This window comes from Manis javanica, chromosome 10 (assembly GCF_040802235.1).
Source record: "Manis javanica isolate MJ-LG chromosome 10, MJ_LKY, whole genome shotgun sequence".
NCBI lineage: Eukaryota > Metazoa > Chordata > Mammalia > Pholidota > Manidae > Manis > Manis javanica.
This window is the reverse complement of record NC_133165.1, coordinates 109,990,665-110,012,801: the sequence shown is the minus strand read 5'-3', so window position 1 is coordinate 110,012,801 and position 22,137 is coordinate 109,990,665. Positions and strand designations below refer to the sequence as shown.

The 22,137-nt window shown below is 53.5% G+C and overlaps 1 protein-coding gene across 9 annotated transcripts in view; it reads left to right on the top strand.

Annotated features, from left to right (window-relative positions):
- The window catches only part of CSNK1E (casein kinase 1 epsilon), a 31,783-nt gene extending 20,776 nt beyond the window's left edge, over positions 1–11,007 (top strand). For 2 of the 9 annotated variants that reach the window (XM_073213876.1, XM_017664058.3), the window contains exons 5-7: positions 1,071–1,299; positions 1,891–2,061; positions 3,442–4,150. In XM_073213876.1, coding sequence (XP_073069977.1) covers positions 1,071–1,299; positions 1,891–2,061; positions 3,442–4,082 — 1,041 coding nt within the window. In that variant the 3' untranslated portion in view covers positions 4,083–4,150. The other 7 variants (XM_073213874.1, XM_073213875.1, XM_073213877.1 and 4 more) reach the window with 6 other exon arrangements.
- The last annotated feature ends 11,130 nt before the right edge of the window (positions 11,008–22,137 follow it).

Here is a 22,137-nt window from a genome sequence, read left to right as displayed (position 1 = left end):
CCAGGGTAAGACCTGAGGACTCTGCACTCAGGTGAGTTCAAAGCATGTGACCACACAGACCTGGTCCTGTTGTACTGTGGTGAACATAGGTGAGCTGCTAAGCCTCTCTGGGTCTCAGTTGCCTCAGGTGAGAGTCTGTCCTTTGCCGGATTGTTTGGGGTCAAGTGGGATGCCATGCTGGGCCTGGACCAGACAGGTGCCACCTGACAAGCAAGCCTTTGGTCCTGAAGCCCTTTATAAACTCAAGGGAGAAAAACTTAAAAATATAAAAGCATAGACTTTTGGACTTGGAATTTTGCATGGAGATCTTATGCAGGGGTCTGGCTCTATGGGCTGGCCTGCAGAAAGTCTGCAAACATCTTGCAGTTTTAGGCTGAATGTGTGTGCAGAGGAGGTTGTCAGATTCTCACAGGATGTGAGACTCAAGGTTTAAGAAGTACCCAGCCATGCCGAGTGAAGCCTTTGGTTTACAGAAGCCTGAGGCCCAGATAGGGGCTTAGTTTTTAACAAATTGTTCAAAGGAAAAGAAAGGACCTGTATTTCGGCCTGCCTTTGGAAACCAGAGGACAGTTCCTGTATTTTGTGTTCTATCTGTCACCCCGCCAAGGTTTGGCTGCTCGGGTGCTCTGTCTCTTCCCTAGTCTGGTTGCCAGAACGGCCTTTAAAATGCCTTTCTGACCGGCCCCTCAAGTTCCGCGCGGGTGTAGAGGCAGGCAGGCATGGCTTCTTCGGGGGCACACATGACTTTCAGGCTTCATTTCTAGATCTTGCCGCTAGCTTTCCTGCCAGGCACTCTTCCCCCATCTCATAGCAGAGTTTGGTGAACTTCTCCTGCAGAATTCTTCTTCACCGTCACTTCCTCTAGGAGACCTTTCCTGACCTGCCGCTTGGAATCATCTTGCTTGGTTGCAGACAGATCTTTCTTCTCCACCCGGAGCAAGGGACTGTGTGTGTGTTTTCCATCTCCGTGGCCCCGTCCCTCAGCCCCTCAGTCCAGGGCCAGTCCAAAGCCCTTGGTGAAGGCCCCTACCTGGAATACTTGCTGAATGACTTGCTGTCCCCTCTCCCAGATCAGCCGCATTGAGTACATCCACTCCAAGAACTTCATACACCGGGATGTCAAGCCTGACAACTTCCTCATGGGGCTTGGGAAGAAGGGCAACCTGGTGTACATCATTGACTTTGGCCTGGCCAAGAAATACCGGGATGCCCGCACCCACCAGCACATCCCCTACCGGGAAAACAAGAACTTGACTGGCACTGCCCGCTATGCCTCCATCAACACCCACCTGGGCATCGGTGAGTGAGTGAGGCCCAGGGCAGAGGGTGCCCGTGGGCTGCTGGCCATGACCATGGCTTTCTTCAGCCTGCCCGCCTTGCTGCAAAGCCAGGTCTTCCCCTTCACAAGAAGAGCTGTGGTGTGCCCAGTGCCTTCTCGTGCCTTTCTTCCTCCCCAGAGCAGCCCTGTAGAGCTGGTGAGGACGTTTTCCCAGTTCTGCAGGGTGGGAAAGGTTGCTTGAGGTCATACAGCTTAGCAAGTACCAAAGGCAGGTTTGACCTTAGTCCTGTCTGGTGCCACAGCTCGTCCCCTGTCCACAGGATGGGCCAGGCAGGGAGGCACCTGGCTTCCTACCACATAGTCGTTCAGTGAATGAGTGCCTGAGCTGGGAAAACAGGTTCTGGATTGAATTGAAAAAGCTCAGCCTTAGGTCCCCTCTGTAGAGAAGTGCCTGTTCATAGCAGGATCGCAGCAAGCCACCATGTGTCAAGGGGGTTCCATGCCGGGGGCACAGGGTGAGTTCAGCAGGTTCTGGAGGAGGGGGTCCTGGTCCCCATCAGCTGGGAGCCTGTGTGGACCCTCCCCCTCACCGTGTCCTTGATTCTGTGCAGAGCAAAGCCGCCGAGATGACCTGGAGAGCCTGGGCTACGTGCTTATGTACTTCAATCTGGGCTCCCTGCCCTGGCAGGGCCTGAAGGCAGCCACCAAGCGCCAGAAGTACGAGCGCATCAGTGAGAAGAAGATGTCGACGCCCATCGAGGTCCTCTGCAAAGGCTACCCCTGTGAGTGGCCCAGTGCATGTGGGATGTGGTTAGCCCTGGAGGCCATTTCTGAGGGGAAGGTGAGGCCACATAGGGCTGTGCTGGGCTACCACTGCCCCGGCACCAGAATATTATTTAGTCTCTGTCGCTGTCGGGTACAGCCAGGAGGCCTGCTGGCTAATCCCAGGTATTCCCCAGCCCACACCCCCACCTCTCTCTATGGGGCTGAGTATCAGGAAAAACTCTAGTCCTTCCTCATCCTCTGAGTTTCCTTTGCTGCTCACACTGGACACTTCACTTTCCCCACCAAATATGCGGGGACTTTTTCCTCACCAAGCAGTTCTCTGTGACAGCCGCGAGGTGTCCTCCAATGTAACCCAGTTCTGACACTGTTTGCCTGCAGTAGCGTCAGAACCCACAGGCCCGGGCTTAGTCCTGCAAGACTCTTCCCACCAATAGCAAGTCCAGGCTGCTACCTGTGCTTCTGACCAGTTGGCTCCCGCGGCCCCCTCCTCAGGTTGGATTAATTTGCTAGAGCAGCTCACAGAATTCAGGGAAACACTTAATTCTTAACTAATTTATTAAAGGATGTGGGTGAGCAGCCAGATGAAAAGGTACATGGGGCGCGGCCCAGGAGGGTCCTGAGTGCAGGAGCTTCTGTCCCTGTGGAATTGGGGTGCCCCACCCTTCTGGTATGGATGTGTTCATCAGCCTGGAAGCTCTCCAAACCCGTGCTCCTGGGATTTTATGGAGGCTTCGTCATGTAGGCACCAGCATCATAACTCTCTTTCCAGCCCCTCTCCCTTCTCTAGAGAAATAGGGGGTAACCAAGCTTCTAGTTATGGTCTGGTCTCCAGCCCCCATCCAGGCACCCACCTCCCTCATTAGAACAAAAAATGCTTCTGGTGCTCCTCCCACTTAGGAATTTTCAAGGGTTTTAGGAGCTCTGTGTCAGAAATGGGGGCCAGAGGGCAATCTGTGTATCTTCTGTTACCTGACACGGGCTCTCGGGCCCCTGCTTTTCAGAGGAGGAAGTGGGAATCTTCTTCCTGTGGCTTAGGTTGTGTCAGGAGTTCCCACCGGGCTCTTGACTGTCCTTTGGATTTATGGCAGCTATCGATCTGCCGTCTCTATGATTCCTAGAATGCCTGACAAGAGCGTGAGCCGGGAGCTAGGGTCCCACGGCGCCGGCTTACTGAAAGGGGGCGCCCGTTTTCTCTTCTCCTTGAGTCTTCAGAGACTCTACTTACTGGTGGGTTAGGGTTTTCCCTTGTAGGGGACTGAAGTTCTGCCCTGTCTGCGGCAGGGACAGTGGGTGGGTAGGACACTGGGTCCGGCTGCTGGGTCCCTGGGAGCATGAACCTCACAATGGCCTCTTCTGTCCCCTGCAACCCCTGCCAGCTGAGTTCTCAACATACCTCAACTTCTGCCGCTCCCTGCGGTTCGACGACAAGCCCGACTACTCCTACCTGCGCCAGCTCTTCCGCAACCTCTTCCACCGGCAAGGCTTCTCCTACGACTATGTCTTCGACTGGAACATGCTCAAATTCGTGAGTCACAAGGAGGCCAAGGCGGGCTTGGGGGACTGGACGGGGAAGGCCCTGACTCATAAAGCCAAAGTGGCCCTGTGGCAGGCGGGGCTCCCAAAAAATGGGAGCTATGAGCTGGACAGCACAAGCGACCTCAGTGGGGTCCCAGAGCCCCCATGGTGTCCCCACTCCAGCCTCATCAGTGTTGACAGCATGTGCCGCAGCAGTCAGCAGGGCCCAGGCAGGGTGCCGCCTCCCACCAGACCCAGGAGGACCTGGCTGGGCCTCAAGTCCCTTCTGGGTGCTCGCAGCAGAGCGTGGATGGCGCTGGCGGGACCCCCTGCCGTCTTGATCGTAGCCTACACCTCCCTACTCTTGTTGTTCTGCACGTCTCAGGCGGCTGCCTTCACTGCATCCCCTCTGGCCAGCCTGGACCCATTCATTGTGGTTTCCTTTTTCCTGGTCATGGGACCCTGGGTCTTGCTAGGCGGCTGTTCTGTCTCCCTCTTATAAGGGTCTTGGGGGTGGGGTGGGGAGAAGCGTTCATCAGCTGTGCGTGGAACTCCAGAATCTGTGAACTCATATGTCTTGTTTCACATCTCTTCTGGAAAAGGGGGCTTCCTCAAGCCAGGCTCAGCCACGTGACAGCGAAGCTGTTGCACTGCCCTGCCCCTACCCCTGCCCCTGTCTCTGTGCCGGGCCCGTGTACACACTCACATACTGGTAAGGACCCTCCAAGGCTTGGCCTTTCCAATATTTACCACTTGGCTGGGCAAGCACAAGAGGCTGAGCCTCTGCTGTGCTCTCTGTCCCTTCCAGGTGCCCGGCACCCCTGGGCACCCAGGGTTCTCCAGATAGGCCCATGGAGGAGGTGGAGGAGCTGCTCCCCCAAAACTACTGGCTTGTGGTCTGGACTCCAGGGCCCCAGTTCTGATGTTACCAGGTGTGTTTGAGCCCACTGAGGCCAGGCCTGAGGAGGCATCCCTTGGCAGGTAGGGGTGCCGTGGAGAGGGAGTGGCAGAGAAGCCCCTGCCTCAAGATTCATGAATCAGCTGCCTGATGAACAGAACCTGGAAGAGGGATGCTGTTCAGTGCCCTGGAGGGCCTGGTGGGAATGGGCACCAGGAGCAGCCTCGGCTAGACCCCGTCGGCAGCCTCTAGTAAACCTGAGCCCATGAAGTGCTCCCACCCGCACCGAGCTCCATCCTGGCATGCCTCTCCTTTCATGCCCTCGGCCTGCTCTGCCGGCTGCTCGGGATGGGGGCCATGTTTTCCTGGATGCTAGAGTCAGCGCTTGGCCTTGGGCCCCTCCTCTCGTGGGTCCCAGACAGTGGCCTGGCATTCCCTAAGAAGCAGGACAGAGGCTGGGCCGAGAACGGGGGTCCGTGGGCCAAGGGACTCAGGGGTTGGGTGGGAGATGCCAGTGGGGCACCTTTCACCCCAGACCCTCCACCTGGGAGCATGGCCAAGGGTCTGGGGCCAGTTCTTCTCACCACAGGGTATTCATTGCTCAGGGTGTCCAGGCCCCGGGCACTCGCTTACCCACGTAAAGCCTTCCTGAGTCCGCTTCTGGAGTCGACCTGGCCCTCCCTCTCACTACAGTGCCAAGAATGGGTCTTGCATTCCAGTATGGCAGCCGTTCGCTACATGTGGCTGATTTTTAATTAAAGTTAATCTAAGCTGAAAAGAAATCCTTAGTTGCATTCCCCACACTTCAAGTTCTCAGGAGCCACAAGTGGCTGGCTGGTGGCTAAGTAACCCACCAAAGCAGACGTGCATGTTTCCATCAACACGGGGAGTTCTGTGGGACAGTGCGGCTCTAGACGGCTCCCCGTAGAGCCTCTCCTGGGACCGTCCAGTCAACAAGGTCTCATCTCAAGCCAGGCCAGGACCACCTTCCCCACCCACGGCTGGTGCTCTGACCCCTTCGTGAAGTTGCCCTTGAAGCAGGGCCTGGAGTCAGAAGCTGAGCAGAGATGCCAGTGGCATATCCTACACCCTTGTCGCTGGAATGGATAAATGTGTGTCTATGATGCCATCACCACTGTGGTGACGTTACCTCCAGCCCTTTCTTGGCAGAAGCATCTGCAGACACAATGGGTACCCTCTGTACCCTTCACCTCCAGGCCAGGCCCCTCCCACACCATCCTGCCCTGCAGGAAGCCTTCACCAGTACCTCCCAGCTGACCAGACACCGTGTTAGACACTGGGTTATACATTCTCTCATGGGAAGGATCGGACCCTTGACCGAGAGCTTCTCTTCTTGGAGTGGCCACCGCATATCACTCAGCATCAGGGCCCTGGAGCCTGGGACACTGTCAGCACGCAGAGCAACTGTGTTCTGAGGGCCAAGCAGCCGGCCAGGAGGAAACCCAACACAGCCAGGGAGAGGGGCTCACACGATGCGGGGGAATGCTTCTGTGACTTGGATATTGACCTTTTGTGTTTTCTCATGGGCAAATAAAAGCCAAGAAACCTCCTTGGTGTGCGTTTCTTGAGGCACCACTGGTTGGACAAAAATGGGGAGAGGAGCTTGCCTCCTCCTGCCCTGGGGCTGGCATTGACCTGAGCCTGCTGGGATCACAAAGGCAGGAGCTCCAGCCTTCTGCCCAGCTGCTGGCTCTAGGGGGAGTCCTTAGCTTCACTGAGCCTCCATTCCCCCAACCCAGGAATGAGCTTGTACCTGCTCTGCCGGGCTGATGCAGCCTCTGCCCATCGGCGGTTTAGTGGGTGGGCGCTGCAGCACTTAACGCTCAGGTTTTGCTGTGGTTCTGGCTGAGTTGCTCTCTGCCAGACTGTGACTCTGGGCAGGAACCCAGCAGGAGGATTGGAGGTCAGCAGGTGAGCCTTGGTGGCTCAGGGCTGCCTGGACAGGTCTCTGGGTGGGAGGGCTAGGGATGCACACCCCTAAAATACTCTGCTAAGTCCTCTGGGGATGCAGAGAGCAGAGCAGGACTGGGTGGCAGAGGCCTGGGTTCACACCCAGCTCTGCCCCGAGCTGTGTGACCCTAGGCAGGTCAAGAGGGCCTCTGGACCCTGGTTCCTCGCTACCTCATAGAGTTGCTTGAAGACAAGGACAACCCCCACCATTTCCCAAGGACAGCAGGGCTTTCTTGGCCAGTTCCCTGGGAGAGACGCAGGTTGCAGGAATTCGCACCCTGTGGCCCATGAGGCAGCCCCAACTCAGCCTGCAGCTCTCTCCTCTACAGATGCGGCCCCCCTCATGCCAGCCCCCTGCCCTTCCCTGTGGACGACCCCAGGACCAACTAGGTAATGCGGCTGGGCACCGCTCCCACACCATGCTCTCTCTCTGGGACTTTCTCTTTTCCTCCTGCACTGGGGGTGGCAGTGGCTGGAGGGCAGGCCCAGGGGCTCACATACCCCTTCTGCCCCAGCCTGCCTGCGGAGCTCTTCTTTCTCCATGGTGCATCTAGCTCGATCCTTCTCAAGCTCCTCTGTGGGGCATCTACTGCATTCCTTCTTAAGTTCCCCCAAAGTATCTATTTTGTCCCAAGGCAGGCAGCATCTGTGTGGGTCCTTGGGCCTCCTGGTTGTGGCCCCCACAGCACCTACCAGAAGCCATTGTGAGGTCCAGGGGCAGGGGAAGAACAGCCCTTTGAAAAGGTCCCCCGGATTGGCACTGGGAGACCTAGTTCAAGGCCTGGCTCTGCCTTCAGCTAGCCTTGTAACGCCCTTTCTGGGCCTCTCAACTCCTGCCCTGCTCTGTTTGGAAACTGAGCAGCCAAGGGCTGTGTACACAGAGGGGCCCCAGGTCGGGAAGGCCAAGGAGTGCCCTGGGTCAGCGTCGGGCCATCAGCCCTCCCAGCTGTGGCTCCAGCCCCATGACCAGGGCAGTGACCTCCCTCTGCCTCTGAGAGCCACTTCTCCTTCAGGGCAGTTGGGTGGCTTTGTTTCTCTGTGCTGCGTGATTGCGGGTCATTTCCAGGCCTCTTGGGTGCCCTGCTTTGCGGGGAAGAGGTTGGACTGAGGGGTTCTGAGATGCCTCTTCCCCAGGATGCCTGCCTGGCCTCCCTCCCCTGCTCTGCTCTGCGGGAGTGCCGGATCCGGAGTACCCTGATCTCAAGGGGCTGACCGAGTCTCCTTTTTCATCCCCCCAGGGTGCAGCCCGGAACCCCGAGGACGTGGACCGGGAGAGGCGGGAGCACGAGCGCGAAGAGAGGATGGGGCAGCTCCGGGGGTCTGCAACCCGGGCTCTGCCCCCTGGCCCACCCACAGGGGCCACTGCCAACCGGCTCCGCAGTGCTGCCGAGCCTGTGGCTTCCACGCCAGCCTCCCGCCTCCAGCAAACTGGTGAGCAGGGCCTCTAGGTGGGGGCCGGGCCCAGGGGTGGGGGCAACAGAGCCCTGGACACTAAGGGTGGCTTCCCCTACCCCTCCAGGCAATACTTCTCCCAGAGCGATCTCACGGGTAGACAGAGAGAGGAAGGTGAGCATGAGGCTACACAGGGGCGCGCCCGCCAATGTCTCATCCTCCGACCTCACTGGGCGGCAAGAGGTCTCCCGGATTGCAGCCTCACAGGTGAGCCGCCCACCCTCCGGCCTTCTGTGCCTCGCAGCTGAGCCTGAGACCCCAGGCCTGGAGCCGGGGCTGGTGCTTCTCTCTGCTGCCTGTCTAGTAGCTGTTGAGTGGGGACCGGGCCTCATCTAAGGGTCTGAGGTCTGCTTAGCTGCACTGAACAAGGTCCGAAACAAGCTGGGGGGAGTAGCTTGCCCCAGAAGACGATAGAGCTGGGGTCCAGCCCTTGCTGTGGGGGCCTGACCTGGGTGGGCAGCAGGGATCTCACAGGAGGGGGTCCCTGTGCCTGCCATCAGGAAGCCACCTGCACGCCTGGTAAGCACAGGATTGATGGGTGGTAGGTCCTGTCTGGTGGCCCCACTTAGTGGCCTTGTTTGGACTAGGAAAGTAGGGAAGGGAGAGTCCTTGGTTGCCCAGGGGAGCTGTCTTGGCACAGGCGGAGGTGGGAGACCTGTTGTGTACAGGCCATGTGCTGGGAGCTGGCTGCCCAGCTGTGTGTGGCCTGGAGCAGCTGCCCTGCCTCCCTGGGCCATGTTCTTACCTGCACAGCCACCAAGTCCCAGGGTCGCTGCGACCACACCCGTCTTCCCTTGGCTCAGGGGGCTTGGCGGCAGCAGGTGTGGAGCCCCACAGTGGGGAGAGACTTGGCAAATGGCCGTTGCCTGCAGCTCATCTCCGCCCCCCTTCTCTGCCTTCCCTCCCACAGACAAGCGTGCCATTTGACCACCTCGGAAAGTGAGGAGCCGCTGCCATTGGACCAGTGTTTGCTCAGGTGAGTCTGTGTGCTGCAGGTACGGCCCAGCCGGCTCTCAGAGTCCCCAGGGCCCCAGGAGGAAACCAGCATTGTGGAAGACGGTACTGGGGACCCCAGAACCAAGGGCCCTCAAGGGGGTTTGAAACCTTAGAGTCTGCCCCACTCGGGCTCTGAGTAGGCCTGGCCCGTACCAGCCCATTTCTGCACACCAGCAGAGACTTCTTTGCCTTCTCTGCCCTCAGGCCAGTCCTCCATCCCCTCTTTGCCTTGACATCTCCTGGAAGGTTAGTTTCCAATAGAGACTGAGCCCAGGGGCCCCCCACCCTGACCGTCCCTTAACTGCACTTAATTCAAGCAAAGCACTTAGAACAGGAGTTTATCTGCTGTCTGAGAAGACCCTGGGTGGCCTCCACAAGCCCAGGAGAGGCCCTCTAGTCAGTGGGACTTCTGGCTGCATGAGGCCTTGAGGCAGAGCAGCTCACTGCCCGGGCCTGGCTTTGGGGAGGGGAGGTGGCAGGGGCTCTGTGAGGGGGTGTGTGAGGAGAAGTCTGAGCTCCCCCAGGATGTGTACATGGCAGGCAGAGGTTGACCCGTTAGGGGGCTCTGCCAGCATGGCCACACACCAGGGCACCCTGAGCAGGATTTGCCTCGCAGAAATTCATGCCGCAGATAGAGCGGGGACGTAAAGCAGGGCTTACCTCCATCAGCTCTCAGGGCCTGGAAGCAGGCCCTCCATGGCAGGGTGGGGCAGGTATGAGTGGCTCTCCAATGGGACAGAGGAACGAGAGAGAGTGTATCCTTTCCGTGAAAGTGGAGCACCTACTGTGTGCCCCAGAGAGGGACTAGCTCAGAGCCTCAGGGCAAGATCACAAGCCGACGGTGGTCTGGTGGTTGGGTGGCCAGCGGCGGATGTGCCCTCATCTGTCTGATCTGTCTTCTCTCTGCCTCTTTCTAGTGTCTTCACTGTATTTTCTTTCATCAAACAACAACAACAAAAAAAGATGGGGGAAAAAACCACTCGAAAGAACACAAAGAGAAAAACCCAGCATAAAACTGACGATGGATTTTGTTTCTTTGACTTTTTTTTTGCCAATGGCAAGAAGATGGGATGCCCTCAGCACAGAAGATCCTTGTCCCTTCGATTTCCCACTGCCCACAACCTTCAGGCTGCCAGACGCTCCCCAAACACCAGCTACGTGCACCAGATGCCGAGGCCCCACCCCAGGCCACTCCGACGGGAGCATCTCTGTGCTGGAGGTGCAGCCAGTCCCCGAGTGCCCTCCGGAGGGGCCTGAGGAGCTGGGGAAATGGTTTGGTTGGTCTGAGGCAGGTCCTGGGCGCTTTGAGTCTTGGGACCACAGGATATGCGCACAGCCCCTACCCTGCTGAGGTGATTGTGGCCACCTTTCTGTGTTGGGCTTTTTCCATTGTCCCCAGATCATTTGGGTCCCTTCTTTGCCTCTCCACAAAGACCTTGAGGCGTGGGCGGCAGTGTGAGAATGGAGACCCCTGTGTGCGTGTGTGTATGCGCCTGATCTGTATGTGCCAGGACAGCAGGTGCTCTGCCCCACCTGCGAGGCTGACTTTCTGTTCTCCCCCCCCTAACAAGGACACGGGGTGGGCAGCGACTTCTACATCCCTCAGGAAGGGCGCAGAGGGTCCCCACCACCACCCACCCCTGAGAGTCTCATCAGCCTGTGGCAGCCTCATGCCCCTTTCCTGGTCTTAGGGCAGAATCCTTCCAGAAAGCATCTGGTTCCTGGGTTATAAATTAATTTCCTGGTTCTGACACTTACCTGGGGTCCTACCCTCCCCGCGTTCTGCCTCTGAGGAGGAGCCTGCAGTCAGGGCTGGGCACCGGATTTATCCATCCATCCCTCGTTAACACCCATTTTTACTTTATTTTTGTTTGTTTTCTCCGTGTGTGTATTTCCTAATTTATTTACCTGTTTCCTTTTTCTTTCTTTTTCTTTTTTTTTTAATTAAAGAGCAAAGCTTTTTATTACTTTGTAATTTAAAAAACTGAAAAAAAATTACTGAAGAACTTTGGGGGGAATTTTGTACTTTTTTCCTGTGTAAATATTGGACTTTTTTGAGCTTTATTGTGGTTGTTAATTTGAAGTAATAAAGTAGAAAAGGATAAAGTCACATGGGCAGGCCTCGGTCCACCTCTTTGCTCTGGAGGTGTCCCGCCAGCAGACCTGGGAATGGGTATGGCTGGCGAGGCAGGGGAGGCATGCCCAGTGGCTGGCACCTCCCTGGCTGCTTGAGAAACTACATACAAGCCACCTGGGGCCTCGTTAAAACGCAGGGCTGACTTTATGCGAGCTGACAGACTTGTGAGGGCTGGGATGGGGCCTGAGTCGGCACCCCAGCACACTAGGCAGTGCCCAGCGGCCAGGCCACCCTACTGAATGGGAAAGTTCAAAACTGTAGTATTGTCTACGCGAGAATTCTGAGTTAGGGCCTGCTGGTCTCTCTGCCTGCAGATGGAGAGAGAGCACAGAGCCCAAAGAATTTGCGCAAGAATCTGTCTGGCGGCAGAACCAGGATTTGAACCCACCATTGGTCTTGGAGCCCTGCGAAGGTACTGGAGTCAGGTTCCAATCCCACAGGTGACCTGGGCAGTTCCTTCAGTCCAGCCTCCATAAAGGAGCAGCCCTCAGCCTTGCTTGCCTGCTTTTGTCACACTGGCTTATAAAAGAATGTGTCTGTCAGTCTGTAGTCACCCAACACAGTTCCTACTTGTTAACCCAAGGCTCTGGAGCCACTGTTGCCACAATCTCCACCCACAGACTAGAGGGACCTGACTGAAAGGTCAGCCTAGAGGGGGCGGAGAGCTCTGAGGTTCTCCTGGGGCCTTCTGAAATCCCAGGCATAGCTCCAAGACCCCACAACTAAGGTCCCTGCCAGTGCTGGCATTTGGAGACCTTGTGACCCCACGGCCTGGTGAAGGGTCTCCTGGTCCTCCAGGTGAAGTTCAGGCAAAGTAGGTCCTTAACAGCCGTTAGGGATTGGGTGTGTGTGTGTGACTCAAAGTGCCAAAGGGCCCTGAGTTACAGACAGGGAGCCAGGGCCCTGCCACAGGGAAACCTGCCTTGGGGTGGGTGACAGTGGACAGTTAGTGACCCCCACACCCTCCATGCCCTCCCCTCAGGACCTTTCCTGTGGGGCATCTGACATCAAACAGTGTGACTGTTAACCTAGTTTGGTCCCAGAAGGAAGATAAAAGGAGCTGATCTTTTTTATCTTTTTGCAGTAAAAATTTTAGTTCCTAGTAACACTAATATGCTATTGGCTATATCCAACAATATATGTAAGTTTCAAAATTAAAATTTTATTATTACTACAAAAGTTTACCTCTAGAGTAAGGAATTTTTTTACAGGGCTTTTTTGTTGTTGCTTGTTTTTTGTCCTATATCTCACTAAGGATGTACTGTCAGTACAGTGCCTAGAAATAATGTGAAGTTACTCTTTTATCTGTGTGGTCATTTTGTTAATTTTAATAATGAGTTAGTGCTTCTCCCCCCACCCACCCCACACACAACACTTTTTGGGTTAATTTTATTTTTGGACATGTTATATTTATGAAAGTCCAGCTAAATTAGAAGTTATAATCGGAATCACTCCCACCCCTTCCTCCCCACCCCCATGTTCCTCTCCGTGGTCCTTACTGGTTTCTGCTTTATCCGTCCTGTGTATTTTACTCAGGGAGCTAGTGTATATGGGAGGGGGCAGTGGCTGATAGCCTCTGAGGAAGTGGCTGATAGCCGCTGGTGTGTATAAGCTGAGGCTAGCAGGCTGACTAGGATGCATCAACCATGCAAATAGGCTATCTTTATTATGTACGCCAAACAAGCACCTGAAAATTTTGCCTAGACTGAAGGGGGCAAACGTGCCATTTGGTGAATCATTTTCGTTCATGCAACAAACTGACTGAGCTTGTGTGGGGGTCAGGGTGCTAGGTGTCAGGCCATGGTGGAGTAGAATCAGGGGTGAGAGGTGGGACATACAGGATTGCAGTCCGGAGGGTGCGCTTGGCCCCTCAGTGACCTTGGGCATTACCTGGGTCTTTATTTTCTCTTCTGCAAAGTGGGGGTGATAACACCTGCTTCAGAGGGTGGTAGGCTTAAATAAGCACACAGATGAATGTGAGGGCTGAGTTAATTGAGGGCTCTGTGCCTCTGTTCCCAGCCCTTTGCTCGTAACAGTCCAATGAGGCTGGTGTATTATGATGCCCATTTTATAGACGAGGACATGGGAGCACAAAGAAGATGGCCTGGCCCCTCAGCCAATGCTCTTAACCTTCACTAGAAGCCAGGCACTTTTGTAAGTGCTTGGTAATATTAACTACACATTTCAAACACAAAGTATGACTTTGGCTTTCAGAGGCTCACAGTAAGACTCAGACTAACAAATGGCTCATTCCAATCCAGAATCCAGTGTGAGATGCCTGGTGTGAATTAGGGACAGAGGATGAAGGGAATGTGCCTGGTGTCCTCAAGGAAGCTGTTTCAAAGATACTTGCCCTGAGCTTTGAAATGTGAGTAGCAGTTTGCTGGAGAATAAGGTGGGGAAAAGTCACTCCCAGCAGAGGAAATTGCATGTCCAAAGGCCCAATGATACTCTGATGAAAGTTCCAAGCACAGAGTGGGTGCACAATAGTGAGGCCGGAGGCGGCGGAAGCCAGATCCCAGATCATGCGGAAGTGGGAATGCAGAAGGCTCTCCTGCTCCCGTCCTACAAGCAGCTCATCCTTGAGCCTTACTTCCTTATCTGTGAAAAGGGGATAATCACGATGTTCAGAAACTTGTTATTCTCCATTAGCCTGACCACTGCAGTGCTCATTCGCCTGCCTGACTTACATCTGCCGGCCCCAGCAATGTGGGGAACACTGGATTAGGAGAGAGGGCGCGATGGCTGTGAACTTGAGGAATGCGAATCTGACAACAGTTGGCAGGGAGACTGGAAGAAGAAAGGAGGCAGGGAGAAGGGAAAGGGAGTTTCCCTTGCAACCCATTCAGGGGGCATCCAAAAGGCAAAGATGACTGAGATGTGTCAGAACATGGTCTGTTCTTAAGCAACTGAGGGGGAGGGAAGAGTCGGGAGCCTCCGAGGTTACCAGCCTGGGCACTAGGAAGCACAGCAGGACCCCGATTAAAAGCCAGAACTGGGGAGAAGTGCATTCCTAGCTGCAAAGCAAGGAGGGGCGGCCCGCGGGGCTGAGCAGAGCCGGGAGGGTGGGGCATCAGGAAGGGGCGGGGCATCCAGGAGGGGCGTGGTCAACTGGCTCAAAACAGGGCAGTGGACAGGATGAGGCTGAACTTTTCGCCCTAGCTCCTTTTTAAAATCAAGACAATTTAGAAAATGCGCACACCTTAAGTGTACAGGGCCATGGCTTTTTACCTGTTCCTGTATACCTGAGTAATCACCACCTGAGAACATATAGGTGATTCAATTCTGAGGAAATTGCCACATGCACCTTCCCATTCAGTGTACCCCCCAAACACACATAGGACCCCACTGTAATACCAACAGGTGACCTTTTGACTCGGGAGTGGAGAGTCGCTCACGGTGGCAGGAAGCGGAGGGCTGATGGGGGAGGAAGGCCTGAGCGAACACTGGGGGTCAGCAGGGCCAAGGAGGGGTTTGGGGGACGAAGAGGCTTGCAAGTGCTTGGAGGCTGAGAACCCTTGAGGAGGGGGAGTGGTGACTAGACCGCAGAGGTTTGGAGGAGGAAGGAGGGGAGGGGACCCAGTGACACCTAGGTTTGGGACAGAAGGAGGGCTAGGCCTCCTCTGAACTTGGTTCAGTCACCTCACCTGTGCTTCTCATCGCCTGCACAAACTCCAGGTTGCCCTCCCCTCCCCACATCACAGCGCGGCTCATCTCCTCTCCATTCCTACCAACACATTCATGCCCACCTCACCAAGCCACAGCCTCCCACGGGGAGTGGGTCAGGCAAACCCCTGTGGCCAGCTCCAATGGGGGCCTCGCCAGCAGAGCTTTAGCAAAGGGAACGCCTTCTACTCCAGTGCCCTCCCTCCCTCTTCCCCTGCTCTATTTCAGAAACATAGGGGAATAGTTAGAGCTAAGAATGCTGAGCCCCCATGTCACATCCTCCTTCCCAGACCCCACAGGAACCCGTCTAATCCCTCAGAGGAGTAAACATTCCAAACTCCAGCTTCCGGCTGCCCAATCCCCAGACATCTTTGACTCACTCAAGCCACGTTTCTCTGGGGCCTGTTTTCCTGCCAGCACGTGGGTTCCTGAGGAAGAAGGGGTCTGGCACTGCAGGAAGAATGTTGCCATGGTGACACGGAGCCATCTTCCCCGCCTCCTTTTCCTCCCGCCTCCTCCTTGCCACCCATTCTCTCGCACTAGCCATGAGGCCCCAACCACATCTCTGTCCTCACAGCTCTCCCATGGGAGGCCACATCCCACAGCCTATTGAGGTTCGGGAAGCTGCACCCCTGGACTCGGCTTCACAGAGGCTGCGCTGCCCGTGCAGGAGTGGCTGGTGAGATGGAAGAGCAGCCTAGTCAGCTTATGGGGTGAGGGGAGCAGAGGGCCAGCCCTGGGGCACTGCCCCTTTCAGGAGGACCCCTCGGAACCCCCACAACAGCTCTCTACCGACAGTAACTTGGGCTCCTTCAAGCCCCTGGGAGAATGGCATCTCAGGTAATTATGTCTCCTAAGGCCTTTCATCCCAGCATCTTCAAAGCACCTGTGATTAAGGTGTGGCCCCTTTGAAGCCATCCTGTCCAGTTTACTGAGTCACAGCAGCTTTGAGCCTGAGACACCCAGGCCTCTGGCTTCCTCCTCTCCTCCTCTCCTCTCCTCCCTCTCATTAAAGCCTCTCTGAGAATATCCTGGCCACTGCTTCCCTAGTTCCCTGGGTGCCTCTGGCCTTGGGCAGACCTCCCTTTAATTGGCTGCAACCCGGGATTTTGTAAAGAATCTAAAACATGTTCCTAGGAACTCCAGGGAAACCGGCAGTAAATCCTTGATTCTGGCCTGGCTTTGCTTGCCTGTTTGTTTGTTTTGGCTGGGTAAGTTTGAAGTGGGTCTCAGCGTGCCTCATTGGAGGTGCAGGTGTGTGTTGATGTGTGTGACACAGAGACAAAAAAAAGAAAGCTCCTCTCTCCTGTCTCCCACTCAGGATCTTTTCACAGCAACCCATGAATCATCACCAGCCACATCCCTGATTCACTGCTCCTTCCTACATGGTGTCCACCAGGAATGGCCTTGTTCTGCCTGCTGGTGGCTGTTGATACCCTGCCACCACCCCAGCAGGAAGAGTGATGTGGAGTCAGAAGCATTTTCTCTTGCTGCCTGATTTTCCTGGTGATTATTGGGGTTCATGTGGGTCCTGGGTTCATTTAACAGACATCCACAAGGGCCTGTTGCATGCCAGGCTGCTCAGATGTGACCTTGACCAAGTAAGGTGCCTCTCTGTGCCTCAGTTTCCTCATCTGCCAAATGCAGTCACTGCTGTTTACTGAGATAATAGAGCACTTAGTGCATTGGCTGCACATAGTAAATGCTCAATAAATAACAGTTGTGATGAAGCTGATGATGAAAAGGATGGCAATGCCAGCCCCTGTGTGTCAGGTTCTGGGAATGCAAAGATGATTAAGACCTAGTCTTTGTTTGCCCTCTGTTAGTGTGAGCCACTCCCCTGACTTCCAGAAATCTATACATGTTAAATCATATATAGAGATACACACATAAATATACATGCACATATATATTTGCATAAAGGAGACAGCCAGTACTTATTGTTCTGAATGATTTTTTTTTCCATGTACTGACATATCCAGGGTGAACCAGTGCTTTATCAGGAACCTGAAGGGGAGACAGGAATTAACTAGGGGAACAGGAACAGGAAGTGTGGAGGTGGGACTGGGAGGGGTGTGTTCCAGGTGATGGGCACACAGCATCAAGGCCCCAAAGCAGACAAAAGTGGCAGCTGGGAACTGATGGCAAGGTGGGCTTGCTTTGTCAAAATTGGTCCAATTGGGCCTGTTAATGTTTTCAGTTCCAAACAGGAGTTTCAGAAAGGGCTTTCTTCCTGTTTATATTTATAGCCATTAAAAACAACACTTACTGGGTGCTTATAATGTGCCAGGCCCTGTGCTAACAGCTTTACTTGACTTGCCTCATTTAATCCACACATCAACCCTGAAAGGGTGGTACTGTTATTACCCCCATTTTACAGATGAAGGAGCTGAGGCTCAGAGAAGCTAAGTGATTTGCACAAAGTCTCAGAACCTGTCAGTGGTGGAGCTGGGATTTGGACCAGGGAGTTTGGCCACTGCACAGGCTAAAGGCCTGGGAAGAGCTACCCCAACCTGATGGCTCTATCCTGGTTCCCTTCATCTCTGCTCTGGTCAGAGTCACATTTCTGCCACATCCCTGATCTTCCTTTCTGGGCGATCCTGGAAGAGCTGACTCCTGGAGCACTGACTACCTGAGGGTGTTTACCCCGTAGTACTTACTTCTGGCTCTTGCGGTCATGGCACCCCTTTTTCCTTAAGGGACACACCCCTTCCTCTCAGCTTTTTAGGTTCAGAGGAGGCTGATTCCACCCAGCAGCTCCAGGGGTGGGGCCATGATCTAGGCCTGGCAGTTAGTGTACTGCATTTCCTGGCTACAGTGATGAGCTCAGAGATGGGAACATGACCCATGATGGACCCGTCAGAGGCAATCCTGTGAGGTAACTTTTGGGATTCTTGGGAAACATGTGCTCTCTTTGCCATTGCCCCTGGGAGGAAAGACCGCCTGGGAATGAGGCCACCTCACACAGGCACACAGAAATAGTGTCCCAGTGACCATATGCGAGGCCTCAAATCCAGCTCTGCCTGCACTTCCTAATTAAGGTTGCCCATAAATTTGCTTCCTTTGTTTAGCTTAGTTTGAACTGGGTTTCAGTCCCTTGCAACCAAAAAGGTCTAATTCAGGTAAGAAGCTTCAGCCATCATAATGTACATACAGTGGCACCATCATCAGCCGGGTGCATAGTACTGTGCCAACATTTTCATGTATATTTGTCAGGACAGTCCTGCCAGATAGATTGTTCTTATACTGCCCTTACCTACTGGGGAAACTGAGGCTCAGAGAGGCAAAGCCACATGCTTAAAGTCAGACTGCTAGGAAGTAATGGAGCTGGGCCTGGGCTCTGCCTGCCCTACCACCCTGCCTCTCCAGGGCACCAGGGCGGGTCTCCCACAGCATCCTTGGGGACAAGTAGGAGACGCAGGGGCTGCAGGTAAACGGCTCCAGAAAGCTCTGGGCTCTGGGCCACTCATCAGCTTGCACGGATGAGGCCTTGGCTCTTTGCTCCACACTCCTCTTTCCAGATTGGGAGTGGATTTGGGATGCAGAGATAACCCAGCCTGGTTGTACCCTTGAGAGGTCCTCAGTCTGGTGGGGAAGACAGATAAAGTCGCATGAGTTATGATGCACGGTAAGAAGCAAACAGAAGGGAACAATAAGTCATCTCTTTAAATAGCAATTTTCTCTTATTTTGAAAATATTACACTCTTTCTGCAAACAAATTTTGGAAAACACATGAAACAAAGGGAGGGAGAGAGAGAGTAACCAAACCTATATTCAAAATCCTGCCACTTAGGAGAACCCACTGTTAACATATTGTCATATTTCCTTCCAATTTTTCCCTAAGCCTTTTTTTTTCAGAGTTCAGACCAGGCTGTCATGTAAATTTATTACTGCCTTTTTCACTCAATATTATTTCTAATCATTACCCCATGTTATAAGAAATGTGTAAAGTGGGTATTTTAATATCTACATAATTGGCATTGTATAGATATACCATAATTTGTATAGATATACCATAATTTGTATAGATATACCATAATTTACTTAACTCTTCTTCTGTTACTTTCAGATTATTTCCAATTCTTTGTTAGGGAGAGACTAAAACAAAATGGGCAAAATTGGGGTGGGGGGATCAAGAAAGAACCGAAGAATATCTGATTTGGTCTTTGAAGGAAAAGTAGCTGTTTGCTGGAAGTGGGGAAAGGCATTCTTAGTTCAGTAACCAATGCACAGGTGTAAAGGTGGCTGGTGGGGGGGTGACTGTTCTACTGTCCACAGGTAAGGGGACCTGAACCAGGGCAGTGACCCCAGTCGCAGCGGGGAGAGGGGACAGGTGTGAGCAGCATTCTTAAGCCTGGATGGATGGGCAATTTCGTGGAGAGGGGAGGAGATGGGGTAACTGTTTATCTTTATTTTGGAAAGCCTGGGGGAGAGGAGGAGAGACAGGGAGCGCCAGCAAGGCCTCCCAGAGCCACCTGCTGACCTGCCATGACCTGCTATGTCCCTCAGGCCAGGTGACTCCCTGTCTTTAAGCCCCTTTCTGGCATTCAAGCCTTAAAATACTCACCACCTGCCTCTGTCCCCATCACCCTGGGGCCTCTGTAAGCTGAGATGCCAGCCTGCCTTTGGTGACAACTGAGAACCTGAATCTGAGTGCAGTTTGGCCCCACTGCTCTGGAGGGGACAGTGGATGTTGAGTGTGTCAGGCTTGTCAGCTTTTTAGCTAAGCATTAGGAATAGTGAAATAGAGACAAGGACTTTACCCTGGGAAGCTGGGAAGTCATAAGCAAATGATTATGATGCAATTGATAAGGCTTGTTCCGTGGGCTGGGAGAGCCCCAAAGAACTCCTTACCTGGGGCTGGGAAAGAAGTTTCCATAAGACTCTTTCTAGAGGATCTTCATTCGTACCACAAATACTTTTTGAGCATGTTCTGTATGCCAGCCCCTGTACAAAGCACTGGGGTTACATCAGGAAACAAAAAGGACACAAATTTCTGTTCTCATAGAGTTTATGTTCTACTGGCAGAAGACAAACAGAAAAACAGGCAATCTATGTGATAGAAATTCGGTGATGGGAGAAAACATTGAGCATGGCAAGGGGGGAATCAGGAGTACATGTGAGGGGGTTAACAATTTTACCAGGGTGGTCAGGGCCGGCCTCACTGAGTGAGGAACATTTGAACAAACACTTGCAGAAGGTGAGGGAGGAGCTATTTGGATATATGAGGGAAAAGCAATCCCAGCAAACGGAACCGCCAGCTAAAAGGCTTTGAGGCCAAGTGTGTTTGGCTTGTTCTAGGAACACCAAGGGGCCAATGTGGAGGGAAAGAAGAGGAGAAGAAGGGCTCCGACACACCTGCGTGGGTAGGATGTCAGAGCAAGCAAGGTTTGTAGGGATTCATAAAGACTTTGCTTTTACTCAGTGTAAAATGGGGAGCCAGTGGAAGGATTTGAGCAAAGAAGGGCCGTGTTCTAACTTAGTTTTTAAAAGACCCCCTGTGGCTCCTTTACTGACATAGATTGGGGCAGGGGGCAAGGTTGGAAAAAGGGAAATAGGTTAGGAGAACACTGCAATGATCTTGGTCTATTTGGGCTGCTGTAACCAAGTACCATAGACGGGGTGGCTTATCAACAACAGAAATTTATCTCTCTTAGTTCTGGAGGCTCTAAGTCCGGGATGAGAGTGCCTGCCAGCATGGTAAGGTTCTGGTGAGAACCCTCTTTGAGGTTTCAGGTTGCCAACTCCTTGTATTCTCACCTGGTATACCCGACAGAAAGAAGATAAGAGGGCTCTGCAGGGTCCCTTTTGTAGGGGCACTAATCCCTTTCATGAGGGCTCCACTCTCATGACCTAATGCCCTCCCAACGGCCCTCCTGCCCTCCCAACGGCCCTCTGGTACTGTCACACTGGGGATGAGGATTTCAGCATATGCAATTTGGAGGAACACATTCAGTCTGTAACAAAAATACTTCAATATGTGCTGGAAGGATGGAATTGTTAGGTAGAAAGACAGATAAGAACTGGATGAGAAGAGGATGGGGCCCACCAAGAAATCAGGGAGTTAATCAGATAAAGCCACAGAGCCAGAAGGGACTCACAGAGTTAACGCCCTTTGCAATGTGAGTTCATTCCACAGGCTCTGAATCTGAGCTGACCTTGAGACTTGCTTGTAGCTGATGCAAGTGAGATAGAGCAGAGACATGGGACAAGCACCATGATTAATTTTCCTAAAAATGCCACAATGAATAGCATAATAAGAATAGAAGGGCCTTATCTTTTTTCCCCATTTCTTTCTTTCTTTTTATTAAAGCATCATTGACATACAATCTTATGATGGTTTCATATACACAGTGGTGTTTTTACCACTTTGCTCTTTCATTCTATTTTCCAGACTTTAAGCACGAGTCTTCACTCTCTCTGTCCTTCTTCAGATGAGTGGAGAGGGGCTACTGAGAGCTCCGATTTGAACTTACGAGTTCCCATCAGTGAGCTTCCCCTTCTTCTGCTTTATTCAAGTAAACCTGCCTTTGTCTACCTTGATTCTACCCTGTTTCTCCCTTGGAGTGGATTCAAATAAAACTTTTGCTCCGCCTATCACTACTATGTCTCTCTCCTTCAATTCTTTGCTGCGGCTGGAGGGCCAACTGCTGTTGAGGGGGAGACTGTGAGGGTGCAAGTTTGCATGTACTGGGGAGGGGAGGTGGGTTCAGTTGTGGGCACGTTGACTGTGAGACGCTTATTGGACATCAAGTATCAAGTACTGAGTAGACAGTTCAGGGAGGAGTTATAAATAAATTTGGGGATCTTGAGCACATCAACGACAGACCTTGATTGGATTTTGCATTTCTCAGTTAACTTGCCTAAGGTGTGGACCTGGCAAACAGCAATGGTTTGCGCAGCTTGAATGACCTCTGAAAAATTTTGCTAGTTTGGCCGCCTAACGCGGGGCGGGGCAAGAAAGAAGCGCCGCTAAGTGAGCGGGAAGAAAAAGGCTCTTCGCTTTACAATTTCATCTCGCGCGTGATTGCACACAGCATTTCGGTATCCGCTCATTCCACAATTTCACACTTAGCCTTCACTCGACAAACAGCCATTACCTATCGTTTCATCTTCAAAATAGGCCCAAATGGAGGAAATTAGGGTTAAGAGACGTGAAGCTCCAGACAGCCAGCGAGTGTCAGGGACAGAGTTTAGAGCCCCACGGCTCTTTTGTGCACCCTAAGAAACTCTGCTGGTGGGCAGGGTTGGGGGTTCGAAGTGAGGCTGGGGAGGTGACTCCTGACTGGTTTGTTGGCCAGCCGCAGGACACCCGGGCTCCTCCTCCCCCGCACGCAGCGGAGAGCTGAGGCTCGGGGCGCGGCCCCTTTAAGGCCGGGCGGGTGATCTCAGCTGCGCGCTCGCCGCCCCGCCTTCCCCGGAGGCGCGCTTAGTGCG